This window comes from Lutra lutra, chromosome 17, assembly GCF_902655055.1.
Source record: "Lutra lutra chromosome 17, mLutLut1.2, whole genome shotgun sequence".
In the NCBI taxonomy this organism is placed as follows: Eukaryota; Metazoa; Chordata; class Mammalia; order Carnivora; family Mustelidae; genus Lutra; species Lutra lutra.
In genome coordinates, this window is record NC_062294.1 from 41379864 (window position 1) to 41397581 (window position 17718).

Genomic DNA, 17718 nt, shown 5'->3' on the forward strand with positions numbered 1-17718 from the left:
AGGAGGACACTTGCTGTGCTGAGCACTGGGTATTGTATGTAAGTAATGAACCACCAGATTCTGCTCCTGAAACCAATATTACACTATATGTTAACTAACTAGAATTTAAACTTTTATAAAATGGGGAAAAAAAAGATTTGGAACATGGTAGGCAGTGATCAAAGGAATGATGTCCATTAGGTCATAGGGGACCAGGTCAGCTCCAGTGCCCCTCACCTCAGCTCTGTCCCCAGATTCTCAAGGCATGAGGTGCTGATGTATGCACCCTCCCATCTGTGTTTCAGGGCACATTCTGGTGCAATCTCAAACTGCTGTTTTACCTTCAGTGGCCATTTCCTGTGTACAAGCTCCTGGGATAAAACCTTAAAAATATGGAATGTCCATACGGGGGAGTTTCGGAACTCTGGAGCCTGTGTGACTCTGATGAAGGGCCATGAAGGATCTGTGAGCTCCTGCCACTTTTCCAGAGATAGTGAGTAATGAACACATAGAAAGTTTTCACACCTGTGGGAGTGCTGGGGCAGATCTTGTGTTCCGTTCCCCTGGACTTGCCATCATAAAGAGAGGCAATTCCTCACCAATGGTGAGGGTGGATTTGTTTTCTATGAGAACACACAAGCCAGGAGGGACATTAATAGGCAGAAGTTTGCAAGTAGCAGAGAATCAGCTTAACGTGGCTTAGCAGCCAAAGATATTTACTAGCCCCTGGAATGGGGAAGTCCAAGAGCAGATCTCACTTCAGGTGTGGCTGGGTCCAGACACTCAAGACAGTGCTGTTAGGGAGCCAGTCCTGGCGAAAGAGAGACCCTTCTTTTCCTTGGTACTAGTGCAAGTCCCAGGACAGTGCTTCATTGGCTCAGCTTGGGACACACGCCTACCTCGGAACCAATCACTTTACCAGAGGATGAAAGGCTCTGATTGGCTAGGTTTGAGTGACTTGCCCACCCCTCTGAACTAGTACCCTCCAACCAGAGGGAATGAGAGGATTGTGTGGGGTGTTTCCTCATGGGAAATGAGGGCATTGTTGACAAATGAAGGGGCACGGATGCCAACAGAGGTGATGACAGGAAGTGGCCTCAGGCCACTAGCCTCAGTGAGGGAAGTGACAGTCCCTGACACTCAGGAGCCAATGGCTTTCCTCCTCTATCCTCCTGGGAAGTGGGGCTCTCTGTGTGTGTATGTATCAGGGGCCCCCAGCCAGTACAGAAACAATCAGAGCCTGGCTTGCGAAATGCTAGGGTGTTTTTGAACAACTTTACCTCTTCACAAGCAGTCTCTGTGAGTTAGACCCCATTAGGGGGCATCCCACCAGTTTCTGTCCTTGTATTTTTGGGGTTCAGAGTTGTATACTGGCCATTATTCTTATTCACACGTTCTGCATTTGTGAATTACCATACTGGATAAAATTTATTCGTAACCCTAAAATCAGCATTTGTGGCACTTTTGTGATGTGGCAGGGGCTGTGGACACACGCAGGGCAGCGAAGAGTGTGAGTTGGCCTACCCACACACTCCCAGCTGCGGTTGAACAAGGTGGCCCTCTGCCTTCTTGTTCCAGCTCCCTTTCTGGCAAGTGTCCATTTTGCGGGCCCTTGAGTGCCCAGTTATTTTGCATTTGGTGGACTTGGTTGGTAACTCTGTTCTTTAAAGAGCCCCCAGGCACAGGGCTGGAGTGCTTGCTGTCTGGTGCTCCTCAGCGTGAGAAGGTGGTGACATGGCTTACAGGGAGAGCACAGGTATTGGATAAGCCAGGTTCAGCTGTCAGCTCCTGCACTGATGGCCGCGAATTTACGTTGATGAATAAACACTGTGTGTCAACTACAGTGTGTTTCAGCAGAAGGAGATCTAAAACGAGGTTATGTATTGATCGATTAATGAAAAGTTGGGACCAGAGAGGCTCCTAGGAACCTCACCCGCTAGGTCCCCTAGGAGAAATTGTTCACCATTGTCTAATTCAGCATCTGTGGTGGCTTTATGGAACGTCACTGCTGTGAATAATGAGAATAGACTGTAACTGGCTGGGGGTCATCGAGCCACCCTAGGAAGAGGTTGGAGTGTCCTTGGACTGAACCAGGGTGTCACCACACCAATGCAACCTCAGCCCGCTTTGACCTTGCTGAAAGGGGGAGCACTTGGCAGGGGGAAGATGACCCCCCCGCTTCTCTGAAATGTTATCATTTTGTGTTGTAGCCTCTGTTCTCGTGTCTGGAGGGTTCGACAGGACTGTGGCTATCTGGGATGTAGGAGAAGGCTACCAGAAGCTCTCCTTGAAGGTACCAATGTCAACATCAGATAGAGGGTCCATGCTGGGTGCTGGGTGCTGGGGATACAGTAGTGGGTGAGACAGACCTAGATGTCCCCATTGGAGCTGACACCTCTGTGGGGAAAAACAGACAGGAAACCAACAAGCAGATCATTAACCATGATGAGTGAAACAGAGAAATCACAACAGGGTGATGTGAAAGAGATAGACCCCAAGGACTAATCCACAATGGTTGGGCAGGGAGGGCTTCTTGGACAAGGTGGCGTTTGAGCTGAGAACTTGAAGGCAAGGAAAGACTGAGTGAATGAGGAATGCGGGAAGGGCATTCTAGGCAGAGGGAACAACAAAAAACTCAGAGGTGGAAAAGTATCTAAGAACAGTAGAAATTACTCTGCAGAAAGATGAATGCCATAATGAGGCCTGCACAGATAGCTCTGGGCTCCAGAATGGTGGGTCTCTGAGTGCTTTTGCCTACAAGTTAGAGGAGACTCGACTCAGAGTGTCTCTATGATGACGGGATGGATTGTCCCAACTTGGCAGGAACCCAGAGAGGTTAGGCAGTCCCAGGACTGGCTACAGCAGCACCTCCGTGCCAAGTACCCCCTACCCCAAGATTCCCACAGCCTCTCTGGTCTTGTGATTCATGGTTTGGCTGTGAAAGCTTGGCTTGCATCCATACATCTTGGTCCCTCAAGCTCCCATCCTTTGTTACGCACAGCAGTTTCACTTCTCTCCTACTCTCCTTCCTCCTACCGTACCACACTTGCTCGCCTTCCATCTCTTTCCCTAAGGTTAAAGAATGGTCCAGATGCTGACGCAGAGCCCTGACGTCATTAAGCATCTCTCTCCTCTGAGCTCCTTTTTACCTGAGGAAAATAACCCCCCTTTTGCTCAGGCCACAGGGGATAGGTTTGCGGCGACTTGAAGCAAAAGCCCCCTCTCCAGGAGGACCTCCGAGTGGTTATTTCCTAGAACAGAGAAGGCAGACGAAAGCTTGCAAGAGGTGCTCTGGGGCCAGCTGGGAATATAGTCACTCTTCTTCCATCCTGCTCAACACTGGAGTTCTGTTTTAAAGAGCGCAGTGCCATCACGCACACGTGCATTGACACCCTTTACACTTCGTGTTACATGTCACGGGTGACTTCCGGAAAGCGCAATCAGTTGCTCTTAAACGCAGGCATCCCTGGGGTCCTGACTTTGCCTTTTTGTCTTTGTTGTGCTTACCAAGGTTTTTCCTCTAGGCACTTGTTAAAAATTCTATTTTTCTTCAGGGCCATAGTGACTGGGTGACAGACGTTGCCATTAGCAACAACAAGAAATGGGTCCTGTCTGCTTCAAAGGTAAAAGTGGCCAGTCTCTGAGTGACTTCCAGTCTCTCCCACGTTCAGAACTGGTGTTCACGGAAGTGTTACTGTCAAGCTAAGTTCCTGGGCTGCCTCAGTCTGGGCCCCGCCGCCGCCCCTCCCCCGCCCCCAACCATGCCAGGCCATCCTCAATGCAGGGAGCTGGCCGGGACCGTGGGAAGCAGGTCCTTATGTCTGCTTAGGTGGGGAGTTGCCAGGGATTTCTGTGTCTGCGACCATTGACATTTGAGCTTTGTTGGAGCAAGGGCCTGCCCAGACCAGTGAGTGATGGAGCCAACAGGGGGTCTTTGGGGGGAAGGCGTCAAGCTCATTGGGAAGCCCAGAGACCACCCTGAGCTCCCAGGTGGGCCTTCCCTCTCTGCACCACCATATCCTGGAATTCCCATGCCAGTGGCACAGAAGAGCAAGCCCAAGGGTATCCCAAGAGCTGTCCTTCAGGTGTGGTGAGCCCAAGAGTAGTGGGAGGGGGGGTCCCACCTTGCTCCCTGCTGACCTTTATTAGAACCATGCCATTCTGTGGTCTGGGGGTTTCTGGGTGCATGGGACCATGGGTAAGACTCAGCCTGCCATGACCAACATGTTAGCCAACCCAGACACTGCCACACACGACCCCAATACCATAATAACAGAATACCTAATAAAAGTTTTATGCTGATGTGTTATTGGTTTTTTTTTTAAGATTTTATTTATTTATTTGACAGACAGAGATCACAAATAGACAGAGAGGCAGGCAGAGAGAGAGGAAGGGAAGCAGGCTCCCTGCCAAGCAGAGAGCCCGATGTGGGGCTCGATCCCAGGACCCTGGGATAACAACCTGAGCCGAAGGCAGAGGCTTTAACCCACTGAGCCACTCAGGCGCCCGTGTTATTGTTTTAATATAAAAATATGAAAGATGATTATGACAACTCTATCTCAGTAAAGCTGGAGAAAATTGAAAGTGCAAACCAAAATAAGAAAAAGGAATGTTTATTTGAAATGCATGTCTCATTCAGTGATTTTTACTTCTCTGTTACATCAATGCTAGTATTGAAACAGTAATAATTGAACTACTTAACGGCAGCAATTAGTAGTAATTCATAATAGAACTAATTTTATTTTTATATTTTATAATGTTTTATATTTTGTGATGTTTTTATTTTTATATAAAACATTTTGTTTCTTGGGGCGCCTGGGTGGCTCAGTGGGTTAAGCCGCTGCCTTCGGCTCAGGTCATGATCTCAGGGTCCTGGGATCGAGCCCCGCATTGGGCTCTCTGCTCAGCAGGGAGCCTGCTTCCTCCTCTCTCTCTACCTGCCTCTCTGCCTGCTTGTGATCTCTCTCTGTCAAATAAATAAATAAAATCTTAAAAAAAAATTTTTCTTTTTTTTCTCTTTTTAGATTTTATTTATTTATTTGACACAGAGAGAGAGAGAGAGAGACAGTGAGAGAGGGAACACAAGCTGAGGGAGTGGGAGAGGGAGAAGCGGGCTTCCTGCTGAGCAGGGAGCCCGATGCAGGACTCGATCCCAGAACCCTGGGATCATGACCCGAGCCAAAGGCAGATGCTTAACTGACTGAGCCACCCAGGCACCCTGTGTTTCTTTTATATATCTTATATTTTATAATGTTTTTATGTATTTGATAATATATTTTATAATATCTCTTTCTTATGGCAATTTATTTGGACTTTTAAAAAAAGTCTTCATTGGCTATTCCAACGTTGTAGGCTTTATTATCATGTGTGCTGAAGATACATAAATATAAGATTTAAGGAAAAGAATACAAGTACAATAAGATTGATACAATATGATTGATTCAATAAACATATTTCTATTCATTCATGTATTTATTTCCCCAGCTTTATTGAGCTATAAATGACACATAACATGGCCTAAGTTTAGGGGGTGCACGGTGTGCCCTGGACTGCCCCAGCCTCCGGACGCCCTTCTTTTTGTTGAGGTAGCAACAAAACCACACACTGACAACTGTGAGCCCCACTTGGGCCTGCAGCTCTGCTCGTACCAAGCCCACTTCTCACCGATTCCTGCGTCAGCCCTCGGGAGGCCACCAGGCGAAAACATCCTCTCAGCAACAGCCGCGGGTCATGGAGTCCTCAGGGTCTCTCTAGAGCTCACAGGTTTTTAGATTTGCAGGAATTCACTTCCAGCCTTCCAAAGCTGTCCGAAGGTACTCAGTCTGCAAACCTTTTAGTGGCCAAGGCATTTTGTCAGTCAGCCGGGTCCTTTGCCGCAAGAGTGGATGGGGTAGGCCGGCCGTGATTGAAGTGGCCATTACCTTAAAAGGCTCTGAAGTACAGCGCACACCGTCGTGACTCCGGCCTCTCTTTCTCAGGGAAATGGCCTTAAAGCACAGAGGTCATTTGAACTTGGGATAATAATGTTGGATCCCAGATACAGAGACTGAGAATGAATGTCTTGTTTGGCATGACTGCCATTTTCTGGTGATTTTTTTTTTTTAAATACTGAAGCTGTCTTATTTCAAAAAAAAAAAAAAAGTAACCCCTATTTTCATTGTATGAATTTTTAAAAATATTTTATTTATTTATTTGACAGGCAGAGAGGCAGGCAGAGAGAGAGAGAGAGGGAAGCAGGCTCCCTGCTGAGCAGAGAGCCCGATGCGGGGCTTGATCCCAGGACCCTGGGATCATGACCTGAGCCGAAGGCAGAGGCTTTAACCCACTGAGCCACCCAGGCGCCCCCACTGTATGAATTTTTGTCACAACCTGCAACCAAGGGGCAGTCAGTCACTTCATCCTTCTTTAGGCTCACTGTGGCCTCTTCGAAGATCCTGAAACGGTGTTGGAGAAACAGGGTATACCTTTTTTTTTTTTAATTATTTTTTTAAGATTTCATTTATTTATTTGACAGAGTGACATCGAGAGCAGCACAAGCAGGGGGAGTGGGAGAGGGAGAAGCAGTCTTCCCACTGAACAGGGAACCTGATGTGGGGTTCCATCCTAGGACCCTGGGATCCTGACCTGAACCACCCAGACGCCCCATACCTTTTTTGTAATTCTGCTGTAATCCCTCTTTCCCCTTTCTTCCACTCTCATCCTCAATGCATTTCAAAACCAGAGGACATTCTTCTTATGCCACACATTAAACATACAATTTTATGGCAGGCCCACATTTTAAATATCTTCTTTAGAGCTGACAGTGATAACAGCCATCTTGGAGGTAAATGTTTAAGCAACACACCTTCTTTCATTTCTACAAAGTCATCATTTTTATAAAGTGCTTCTCTACTTTTTGAGGAATAGGAAAGGAGACTAAAAACTATTAAGAAAGACCTTGGGGGTGCCTCCTGGGTGACCCGGTAGAGCAAATGTCTGACTCTTGGTTTTGGCTCCGGTCCTGATTTTGGGGTCATGGGATTGAGCTGAGTTGGGCTCCATGCTCAGTGGGGAGTCTGCTTAAGAATTCCCTCTCTCGGGGCACTTGGGTGTCTCAGTGGGTTAAGCCTCTGCCTTCAGCTCAGGTCATGATCTCAGGGTCCTGGAATCGAGCCCCACATCGTGCTCTTTGCTCAGCGGGGAGCCTGCTTCCCTCCAGTTTCTGCCTGCCTTTCTGCCTACTTGTGATCTGTCAAATAAATAAATAAAAATCTAAAAAAAAAGATTCCCTCTCTCCCTCTCTCTGCCCACCCCCCACTTTCTTTTTCTCTCTCTACCCCCCCAAAAAAAAGAAAGAAAAAAAGACCCAACATCACAGGTGAGCAAATCCCACGGTTTTGTGCAGTGTGGTGTGCATGACGTGCCATCCATTTAGCGGGTGGGCTCTTTTCATTTGCTTTGGAAAGAAGTTAATAGGCTGAATGGAATTTTCCAGAATTTACAACTGCGTTGTCTGCTGAACATGTGGATAGATGAGCAATGTCTAGTTTGTATTCAGATAAGATGCCAACACGCTTTTATGTTTTCTGCATTTTTACTAAAATCTTCATAGAAATCAAGAAGATGATCTGAAACTCCCAACTTCTGAATATTCAAGGGCTGGGTTGTGGGGATTTGGCAAATCACCAACAATGCCTGGAGAGGGATTGTTGGTGGCCTCTGACAGCTCCACACAGCAAGGGGCCAACACCGATGGGATCACTGGCCCCTTTTCTTCTCCCATATGGCATTTAGTTGCATTTAATTGCATATGCTCATTCAGGAAATGGAACATTACTCAGTTTTTTAGTTTCTTATTGCCACTATAATAAATCACCATACACTTTACCCCTTACACAACAAAAGCCGTGTATCTTCCAGTTCTGTGAGACAGAAGTATGACATCCTTTTGGAGGTTTTTTGTTTTTTTTTTGTGGACATAAGTTTTAAATTCCCGTGGATAAATATCAAGGAGTTTGATTGATAGATTGCATGGTAAGAGGATGTTTAGCTTTGTAGGAAAGCCACCAGGTGGCTGTACATTTTTGCATTCCCATCAGCAGTGAATGAGAGCTCCTGTTGTTCCCCATCCTCATTAGCATTATTGTTGTTTATGTTCCAAATTTTGGGCATTATAATAGGTGCTTAGTGGTATCTTGTTACTTTGATTTGCAGATTAAATTTGCATATTATGTGGAACATCTTTCACATGTGTATTTGCCATCTGTATGCCTTTTTTGGTGAGGAGGCTGTTAAGATCTTTGGTCCATTTTTAACTGGGTTTTTTGTTTTCTTATTGTTAAGTTTGAAGAATTCCTTATAGATTTTTGATAATAGTCCTTTATCAGATAGGTCTTTTGCAGATAGTATCTCTCAGTGTCTTTTGCAGAGCAGAAAATTTTAATGAAGTTTAGCTTATTAATTCTTTCGTGGGCCATGTCTCTGATGTTATAGCTAAAAGTCATCATCAGGGGCGCCTGGGTGGCTCAGTGGGTTAAGCCGCTGCCTTCGGCTCAGGTCATGATCTCAGGGTCCTGGAATCGAGTCCCGCGTCGGGCTCTCTGCTCAGCGGGGAGCCTGCTTCCCTTCCTCTCTCTCTGCCTGCCTCTCTACCTACTTGTGATCTCTGTCTGTCAAATAAATAAATAAAATCTTTAAAAAAAAGAAAAGTCATCATCAAACCCAAGGTCATCTAGATTTTTTACTATGTTATTCTCTAGGAGTTTTATAAGTTTGCATTTTTTTTAAAGATTTTATTTGTTTATTTGACAGAGATTACAAGTAGGCAGAGAGGCAGAGAGAGAAGGAAGCAGGCTCCCTGCTGAGCAGAGAGCCCGATGTGGGGCTCGATCCCAGGACCCTGGGTTCATGACCTGAGCTGAAGGCAGAGGCTTTAACCCACTGAGCCACCCAGGCGTCCATAAGTTTGCATTTTGGTCTGTGATCCATTTTGTGTTAATTTTTGTGGAGGATGTAAGGTCTGTGCCTAGATTTTTTTTTTTTTTTTTTTGCATGTGGATGTTCAGTTGTTCAGACATTGATTGTTGAAGACTGTAATTCTTCCATTGTATTTCCTTTGCTCATTTGTTAAGTGGGTTATGTTTATATGGGCCTATTTCTGGGCTCTCCATTCTGTTCCAATGATATGTCTGTTCTATCACCAATACCAGTGTCTTGATAACTGTAGCTTTACAGTAAATCTTGAAGTTGGGTAGTGTCAGTCATCCAACTTTGTTCCTCTCTTCGTCATCCAACTTGGGTTCCTCTCTTCGTCATTATAAGGTCATTATATATCATTATAGATCTAATGATATTATAAGATCTATTCTAGATCTTTTGCCTCTTCTAAAAACTTTAGAATCAGTTTGTTAATATCCACAAAATAACTTTCTGGAATTTTGATTGGGATTGCATTGAATCCATAGGTCAAGTTGGAAGAACAGAGATCTTGACAATATTCAATCTTCATATTAATGAAGAGTTTTGTAGTTTTCCTCATATAGGTCTTGTACATATTTTGCTATATATATACCTAAGTACTTCATTTGGGGGTGTGTGTAAATGGTAGTGTTTTTAAAGTTCCAGCTGTTCATTGATGGCATATAGGAAAGTAATTGACTTTTGTGTGTTAACATTGTATCCTGCAACCCAGTGTGATCACTTATTAATTCCAAGATATTTTTGGTTGATTCTTTGAGATTTTATACATAGACCATCATATCATCTGTGAGCAAAGAGTTTTATTTTTTCTTTCCCACTATGTATACTTTTTCTTTCCTTTTTTGGTCTTATTATGTTAGCTAGGAACACTAATCAGTTTTTGTTTCAGTTTTTTTTTTTAAGATTTTATTTATTTGAGAGAGAGAGAGAGCTTGTGTACGAGTGGCAGGCAGGGGCAGAGTGAGAGAGAGAAGCAAACTCCCTTCTGATTAGGGAGCCCAATGTGGGACTTCATCTCAGGACCCTGAGATCATGATCTGAGCTGAAGGCAGATGCTTAATGACTGAGCCACACAGGTGCTCCTCATATGAATGTTAAGATCAGTGTATTTATTTCTGCAAAGAAGTCATCTAGGGTTTTCATAAAGATTGTGTTGAATCTGTACTACATTTTGTGGACTATTCTCATTTTAGCAATATTAAGTTTTCTGATTTATTGAACATGAGATATCTTTCTGTTCATTTACACCTTTAGGTTCTTTCAACGATTTTTTTTTTTTTTTTAGTTTTGGTCTATAAGTTTTGCACTTTCTTTGTTAAAATTATTATTAAACATTTTCTTCTTTTTGATGCTATTCTAAATGGAATTGCGTATCTGATTGCACTTTTAGATTGTTCACTGCAAGTCTTTAAAAGTACAATAGATTTCTGTGTATTGATTTCGTATCCTGCAACCTTACTGAACTTATTTATTAGTTCTAATAGTTTTTTAGTTGATTCTTTAAGATTTTCAATATGCAAGGTTACGTAATGTTCAAATAGAGATAGTTTTACTTTTTTTTCCAATCCGGATGGCTTACATTTCATTTTCTTTCACATTGGTGTCTTTTTGGAATATGGAAAAACTGATTTAGAACTTGCCCGTCTCATACCAGGCTTGTGAAATTCAGTGTCCATATGTACTTTCACATTCTCTTCTCCATCATACCCAATTCCAAATTCTTTTCCTCATATCCTGCAGTATGATATGTTCTGGTTAATTATCACCTTGCCCCTGCTCCCAATCTAGTTTTATTTGTCTGGCCATCTGTCATTAAACACAGCTGTTCAGCCTCTGCTTCTGGCGATGTCTGTGTCATGGTGGCATTTGTCTTGTAATTATTCTCATCTTCACGATTTGAACTCTTAGAAAACATGATCATAATATTCACAATGTTAAAAATTTTGCTAGCAAGATCTTGAAACACAGCACACCAGTTGCATAGGTAAAATCAAAGGCAGCCCGTTAACACTTGTGGCTACAATGCAGTTTTGCTGTGGGACTCGCAGTCATGGATGGCCCATGAGCAAGAACTCAGGGTGAACTGCAAGCCATGGAAAACTGACAGCAACTATGGAAGGTGGATCATGTAGCTATGCATATCCATTTGTCATTAAACATAGTTTTGCCTTCAGTTCCTATTTTGGGGCCACTGTGGGGATTTTGTCCTTTTCCCTCAAACTTCCACATCCATTGCTGAAAAGTGGGATCTTCTGCACCCTGGAATGGGTTTGCTGGGATGTGGGACTTGATGGCGTGAAAGGTGGGATGGTCCTGGAGAAAGCAGGTCACCCTGATTCTGTTCCTCTGCACGATGGGGTTCTTCATGTTGTAACGTGGATGCAGTGTGCCTTCCTGGGGCCTCCCAGCTGAAGGGGCCCATCTTGTGACTGTTGGTTTGCTGTTTAACTTGTTTTAGGACAAAACCATGAGACTATGGAATATTGAAGAAATTGACGAAATTCCTCTGGTAATCAAGTGCAAAAAGGCCCTGGGCTTAAAGGCGAAACAGGTTGGTACTGGGTAATATTAAGCTCAACGAAGGCTTTCATTAGTTTCCTCCACAAATGAATTTATTCTTTGAACCAACATTTATTGGGCAACTGGGGATAAAACCATGAACAAACGGACTGAAATTCTTGCCCTGAGGGAACTTATGTTCTAAAAGAGGAGGCCATGAGAAAAGCCGCAAGAAAAATATGTCCTACATCCCACGGCAATAAATAATTTGGAGAAAAATAACGTAGGGAAAGGGGAATGGATGGGAATGCTGGTGACACTTTATTTGACAGAGAAAGAGCACATACAGGTGGGGGAGGGGCAGAGGGAGAGAGAATCCTCAAGCAGATTCCCTGCTGAGAGGGGAGGGAGCTGAATGCGGGGCTTGATCCCAGGACGCTGAGATCATGACCTGAGCTGAAATCAAGAGTCAGCTGCTCAATCCACTGAGCCACTCAGGTGCTCCTGCTGGTCACACTTGAAAGGATGGCCAGGATAGGTCTCACTGAGAAGGTTAACATTTGATGAAGACCTGAGGTGGTGAGGGCGTGAGCTGTGCAGATGTTTAGGGGAAGGACTTCCCGGCATCGGGAAGAGCCAATGTGGAGACTCTGAGGCAGGAGTGAGCCTGGGGTATCTGAGGAGTGAAATGAGTCAGAGGGGCATGGCTGGACACACAGCTGGACACGGCATTAGCCTCCCACGCTTGAGCAGCAGACTCCTTGGTGAGGCCCCCACTGCCCAGTGCCTTCCCAGGGAAGGGGCTCAGCTGTCCGTTTTTCTCTAGTGGAGGACGGTGGTAGTAGGGTGGACACATCTGCTTCACCAGGTGTTGGCCAGGGATGGCCACAGAGTCTATCCCTGGGTGCTGGAGGCCAGTCCCTATGAGGGTCTTGCAGTATAGACACTTGGCTGCACCCTGAGAGGCTTGCGGAGTCCCTGGTGGGTCCTCTGAGTCCTCCTTCCCTGCAGGGGGAGTCACCTAGGCTTGTCTCCTCTTAGAAGGCCCGGCCAGGAGCTGCTGCTAGAAATGGCTAATCTGTAGGGCGGGAGATGAGGGGTGGGACCAACATGGACTTTGTCTTTGTGGCCAGCTGGTCCTCAGGGCCTGTGTGGCCATGTTGGCCCTTGGACCCTAGAAGCTGACTGGTTACAGAGCAGTGCTTGCCTGTGTCCTCCACCTGTCCCCTGGGACAGGGACCCCAGGGGCTGCCTGCTCTGAGCCCTGCCATTTTGGGGTTGGGCCATGGGAAATTATGCTGCAGAATAAGGTAGGTAAAGGAACAAATTTCTTTCTTACAAAACAAAGAAAAGAAAGAGACATACTTGAAGCTCTTCCAAAGATGAGCCCTCTGCGTTTGTCTTGCTCAAAATCAATATAAGAAACCTCAGAAGCCAGATTTCCCAGAGGGCCTGCCCTGGGTGGGATGTGGCTGCCTCTCCCAAAGGCCTTAGTGCCCTGAGTAGACAAAGGTGGCAGAGCACAGAGGCCTGGCGTGCCAGGGCAGAGGCATGCCATCTTGTAGGGGGATGTTGCTGCGGGAGGCATCCCTGAGACCCCTGCCCATGGCCTGTTAGCCTGGCCTGTGGTGTTGCTCACTTGTCTGTGGGAAGCAGGCAGGGCGGGTGAGCTGAGCCACTGTAGCCACTATTCTCTGTGCACTGTAGCCAGAAACAGGCTGAGATGGAGGAGGAGGCTCAGAACCTTCATCATCTAGTAAAAAGTACGGCTTTGTTCAGAAATCTTGCCTACTTGCTTCTCATGGTTCCGTAAGTTAGGTCCCCGGGATGTCAGGGGGTTAGGATAGCCCCTCGGCCCCAGAGTTGTGCTCTGTGAAGGGCAGAGGATGGGGTTAGATACCTACCCCCACCCTCTCCACTGTCCAGTGGCTTACCACTCCTGCCCCCAGGATTCCCACAGCAGGGGATGGGCTGGTTGTACCTGCATAGTTTCTGTGGGGGGAAGAGAGGGAGAATCCCGTGTGCATTCTCTCTCAGTGGCCTGCAATGTCCACGCTTATGGGGGCAGAGACCACAGAGCAGAGAGGCAGCTCTTCCTTGGCCCGGCCAGGGGGGGTTGGCTCTGGTGGGAGAATCCTACCTGGATGCCTTGGTTCCCTGTGACCAGCACTTGTTTTTACTCTTTTTTAAATATTTCATGTCAGTGTGAAGTATGCGACAGGCCTTTCTCCAACTATGAAAGTGACATCTTTTCTGAAACTGTCACCAAATGTGTGTTCTGCCGGATGGATGCAAAAGGCTTGTTAACAGAGGCCTCATCATCATTAGGAGGGGAAGACTCATCGTCACAGGAGTGCAGCCTGACTGCCAATGACTGATGCTCACTGGGCTTGCTGACTGACTTGAGCACGGGTCCCCCGTGAAGCAGGTTTTGGGGCTCTGAAGGAACCTTTCTCTATGGCTGGACCCAGCCCAGGTGAACGTGTCAGACTCAGCTCCACAGCCCCCTTGGGGATCAAACACTGTTTTTAGATTTCATGCAGAATAAATCTCGATTCCTTTAGAAAACAAGTGTGCATGTGAATTCTAGAAGCACTTTTGCTGCTCCTAAGCTTTCATGTCTTGGTGTTCATTCCGTCTCCTTTTACGAACATATTCTGGACTCTGGTGTTGCGCTGTGAGGCAGCCAGACCAGCACCCACAGCTCCTGAGGAAAGCTTGGTCAAATGAATAGGAAGATATGTGGGACCCCTCTGCGGAGGAGGCAAGGCACTGTGGGTACCTCACTGGCTAGTGCTCCCAGATGGCCATCGACTCAGGGCACAGGAAGGTCAGAGGCAGGTGGGTGGAGGGCACTGCTCTCCACCCCAGACTTTTCCATTTCCAGAATGCCCAGGCAGATGTACAGTCTTCCCCCTGCTTCCACAGTGCATCCCACACTGTACAAATCAATTACTTCGGAAGGCACAAAGGTTTCAGTTAACAGACAGGAAGGGCTTCCTTTCCCATCTGGTATGGCTCACGCGATTTCTGTCAATCAGGAGTATGCCCCTTGGTTTGTCTTAAAAACTTTACTGCAGGCCTGGTTTATTTCGTGTCAACTGACTGGCATCCCATAACTGTCCAGGGGCACCAGAAGCTGGTCACTATTTGGGCAGGTCCTGGGCTGGGTGCTGCCCTCCTCAGTCATCACCCTGGTGACTGGTCAGACTGGGGCTGGCTGTTCAGATGTCTCCATTTATTCACGTCCATGATGGATGAACATGTCAGAGCTCCACTCTGCGCCCTCCCAGCAACCGGGCTGACTTTGAAAGGGAAGTCCCATTGCTAAGCAGTCTCCCTCGCCCCGAACAGATACGTCCCCCTCTCCGCTGTTGGGGTGCGGCCGGGCTGCAGATGCCAACAGCGCCCCACTGATGGGCTTCTCGGGTTTTGCTACTGCAGGTCACTCCAGTGACCGGGCCCCTGCGTCCCTACTTGCAGAAACTTACATTTCCGTGTTCGAGGCTCTCCGGCCGGAGTCGCCGTTGGGTGAAGGGGGCAGCCGCGTTTGGTTTTGTCGTTGCTCGCAGGCCCTCTAACGAGTGTTGGGACGACTCAGAAGCAGCAGGCGGGAGGCCTGGGCGGGGAGGGCCCCGCTTGCTCCTGCAGCACAAACCTCCCCACGGGCGGCGTCGGGGGCCCCCTCGAAGCTCCCGGTCCCGTAGGGCAAGCTCAGGCGCCCACCGTGTCCTGGGAGAAGCGGCACGACGGAAGGGCCGGTCTCGCCAGGCGGCTGGAGGCGCCCGCAGGGCGGGAAGGGCCGCCGACCCCGAGGGCGTCCCCGGAGCGCCGCCGCCTCCCGGGCTCAGGGCGCCGGAGCGATCACTGCGCGGCGTGGTCACCGCGGAGCCACCGCGGGGTGTGAGCCCCGACCCGACCCCCGGGGCTCGGCCTCGCAGTACGGGCTGGGGGTCTTCCCGCGCCTGGTCTGGAGGGCAGAAGGTCCGACTTTGCGTGGGCGTCCCCCAAACACCTGGCCACGGGGCTCCGCGCCTGGGGGCAGACGCGGCAGAGACCTGGAAGACCAGCCCGCCGACGTCTCTCGCGCCACTTGCTCCGGAGTTTCCACGTCCGACCCCTTCGTCCCAGCCCCCGAACCGGATACCACGCATGCGCCGGCTGCAGGCAGCACGCATGCGCAAGCGTAAGGCGGATGGAATAAATGGTGATGGGGCTCAGATTCTCGCGATGTTCGTGCGGGCGGCGCCGTGGCTTAGTTGGTTAAAGCGCCTGTCTAGTAAACAGGAGATCCTGGGTTCGAATCCCAGCGGTGCCTCAACCGAGCGTCCCGGCTCTCTTTTTACCGGTGCACATTTTTCTTCGACTGCACTACCTCGCGCCCCTTTCACTTTGGGTGTGTGAAGGTGAACCTGAGAAGCCAGTTTCGCCCGCCCTCTGCCGCCGCAGAGTCTTTTCCTCAGGTCTCCGCGGGCGGTGGCGTCCGCGGTGAGCGAGGGCAAGCGTTCCCCGCTGCTGGGCTGACTAGGGCGATCAGAGTCGGTATCTCCAGGGGGCCAGGTGGGAAGCACACCCCCGAGGCCCGGGGCTCTGGCTGCTGCACAAACACAGGGCTGCAGGCCCTGACCCTGATGGATTGCACTGGAGTCCCAGGGGGTGCAGCGAGGCATCGGAATTTTGAACAGTTACCCAGGAACACGCAGGTCAGACTCAACAAAATTCATGTCAGAAGCAACAGGACAGTCCCAAGGAGCTGCAGAGATGGCAGTTCCGGGATCAGCCAGTGTTCCTAAGAGCCAAATTCATCTCCTCCAGAAGCAGCATCTCTCTATCTCTCCCATGCGTCTGAGGTTATTGTCTGTTTCTTCTCTTGTTTTGGGGGTCCGTTAGTTGCAGTTCTGATGGGCGCCTTCTCCCCAATCCAATCAGAGGTGAGTTTAGTGGTAATAGGGCTTGGGTCTTTGTGGGATTGTGGTTTTCCTTGGCGCATCTTTACTGCTAGCCTGAGGTATGCCGTGTCAGTTTTGAGCACTGGCCTGTTTGGTGGCCAATGTTGGTTGGGTGCGTAAGGCTGGCTACTGGGGAGGGTCAGCGGAAGAAAAGCATTTGTGGCCGTCAGCCTTGCGTGCAGCGGATGACTTTGAACCCATCGGATTGGGTGAGCACCCTTAGGCAGTGAGCAAAGGCAGGAAAGAGAAATAGGGTTAACTCTACCCCTCCTGTTCTTTAAAAAATGCCATGCTATTTCTGTCCCAGGGCCTTTGTGTTTTCTGTGTCTTGTACTTGGAATGCTGTTTCCTGGGCCCTTTGCAGGAATGGGTCTTTCTCATTTTCTAGCCTTCCTTAAGGGTATGCCTTGGGAAACCTCCCCTGGCCACTCTCCTGGAGGAGACAAGGACTCCCCCAGGCCAGCCTCCAGTACATTGTACTGACTCTGTCCTTTAATAGCCTTTTCATAGTCTAAACTTGTCTTTTTTGTCTATTGTCTGTCTCCTCAAATAAAATTAAGCCCTAAAGCGTAGGGAGTCAAATATGCCTATCTTTACCTCGGTACCCCCAGCACAGAATGGTGTTTGAAACATGGTAGGCATTTGTGGACATGTGACTTTAAAAAAATGGATCCTATTATCTTGATTGGATTACATAATCTGAGGTTTTCGGACAACTACTCCATCTTTTCGAATAGTGTAAGGCAGCACTTCTCAAAATGTCCCTAAGAGCACCTAAGACCCTTTCAGGTGGTCAAATCGATTTTCATAATGATACACAGATGTTTGTTGCCCTTTTTACTATGTTGACATTCGCACTGGTGTGTGAAAGCAGTGGTGAGGAAAATCACTGGCACCCTAGCAGGAATCAAGGCAGCGACACCAAAGGGCCCCAGTTGTCACTGTTTTTTCTTCACCACCACTTTTGTGGGAAAAGGGAGAAAGCCAGTTTCCCTTGAGAATGTCTTTTATGAAGCAGTAAACATTATTAGTTTTATTGAGCACACAATTTTTTAATCCTTTGCGTGAGGAAATGAGACGTAGGCAGAAAGCACGTCTGTGGGAGTCCTGAGGTACAGGAGTTGTTTCGAGAAGCTGTACTTGTGACGGAGTTGTTAGCGGACACGGCCACAATTTTCATAAAGTGCCATTTTTGCTTGAGGAGTAACTGACTATTTAACATCACTGCATTGCCATCAGTGGCTTTGGAGGCGGGTCCAGTCCAAGGGGAGGGTGTCAAGGCACATGGAGGGCATGGGGACAGGCTCTGGGAGAAGGGCTTAAAGCCAGGCTC

At 47.9% G+C, this 17718-nt stretch overlaps 1 protein-coding gene and 1 non-coding gene across 2 annotated transcripts in view; both read left to right on the forward strand.

Moving 5' to 3' along the window:
- The window catches only part of WDR88 (WD repeat domain 88), a 42557-nt gene extending 28561 nt beyond the window's left edge, over positions 1-13996 (forward strand). The window contains exons 7-11 of the mRNA XM_047712304.1: positions 285-472; positions 2190-2272; positions 3534-3602; positions 11396-11488; positions 13641-13996. Of these exons, the coding sequence (XP_047568260.1) occupies positions 285-472; positions 2190-2272; positions 3534-3602; positions 11396-11488; positions 13641-13814 (607 nt within the window). The 3' untranslated portion in view covers positions 13815-13996. The remainder of the gene's footprint in view (positions 1-284; positions 473-2189; positions 2273-3533; positions 3603-11395; positions 11489-13640) is intronic.
- Positions 13997-15680: 1684 nt separating this feature from the next.
- TRNAT-AGU (transfer RNA threonine (anticodon AGU)) lies at positions 15681-15754 on the forward strand. Its single transcript has one exon. It is a non-coding gene; the product is annotated as a tRNA-Thr (tRNA).
- The last annotated feature ends 1964 nt before the right edge of the window (positions 15755-17718 follow it).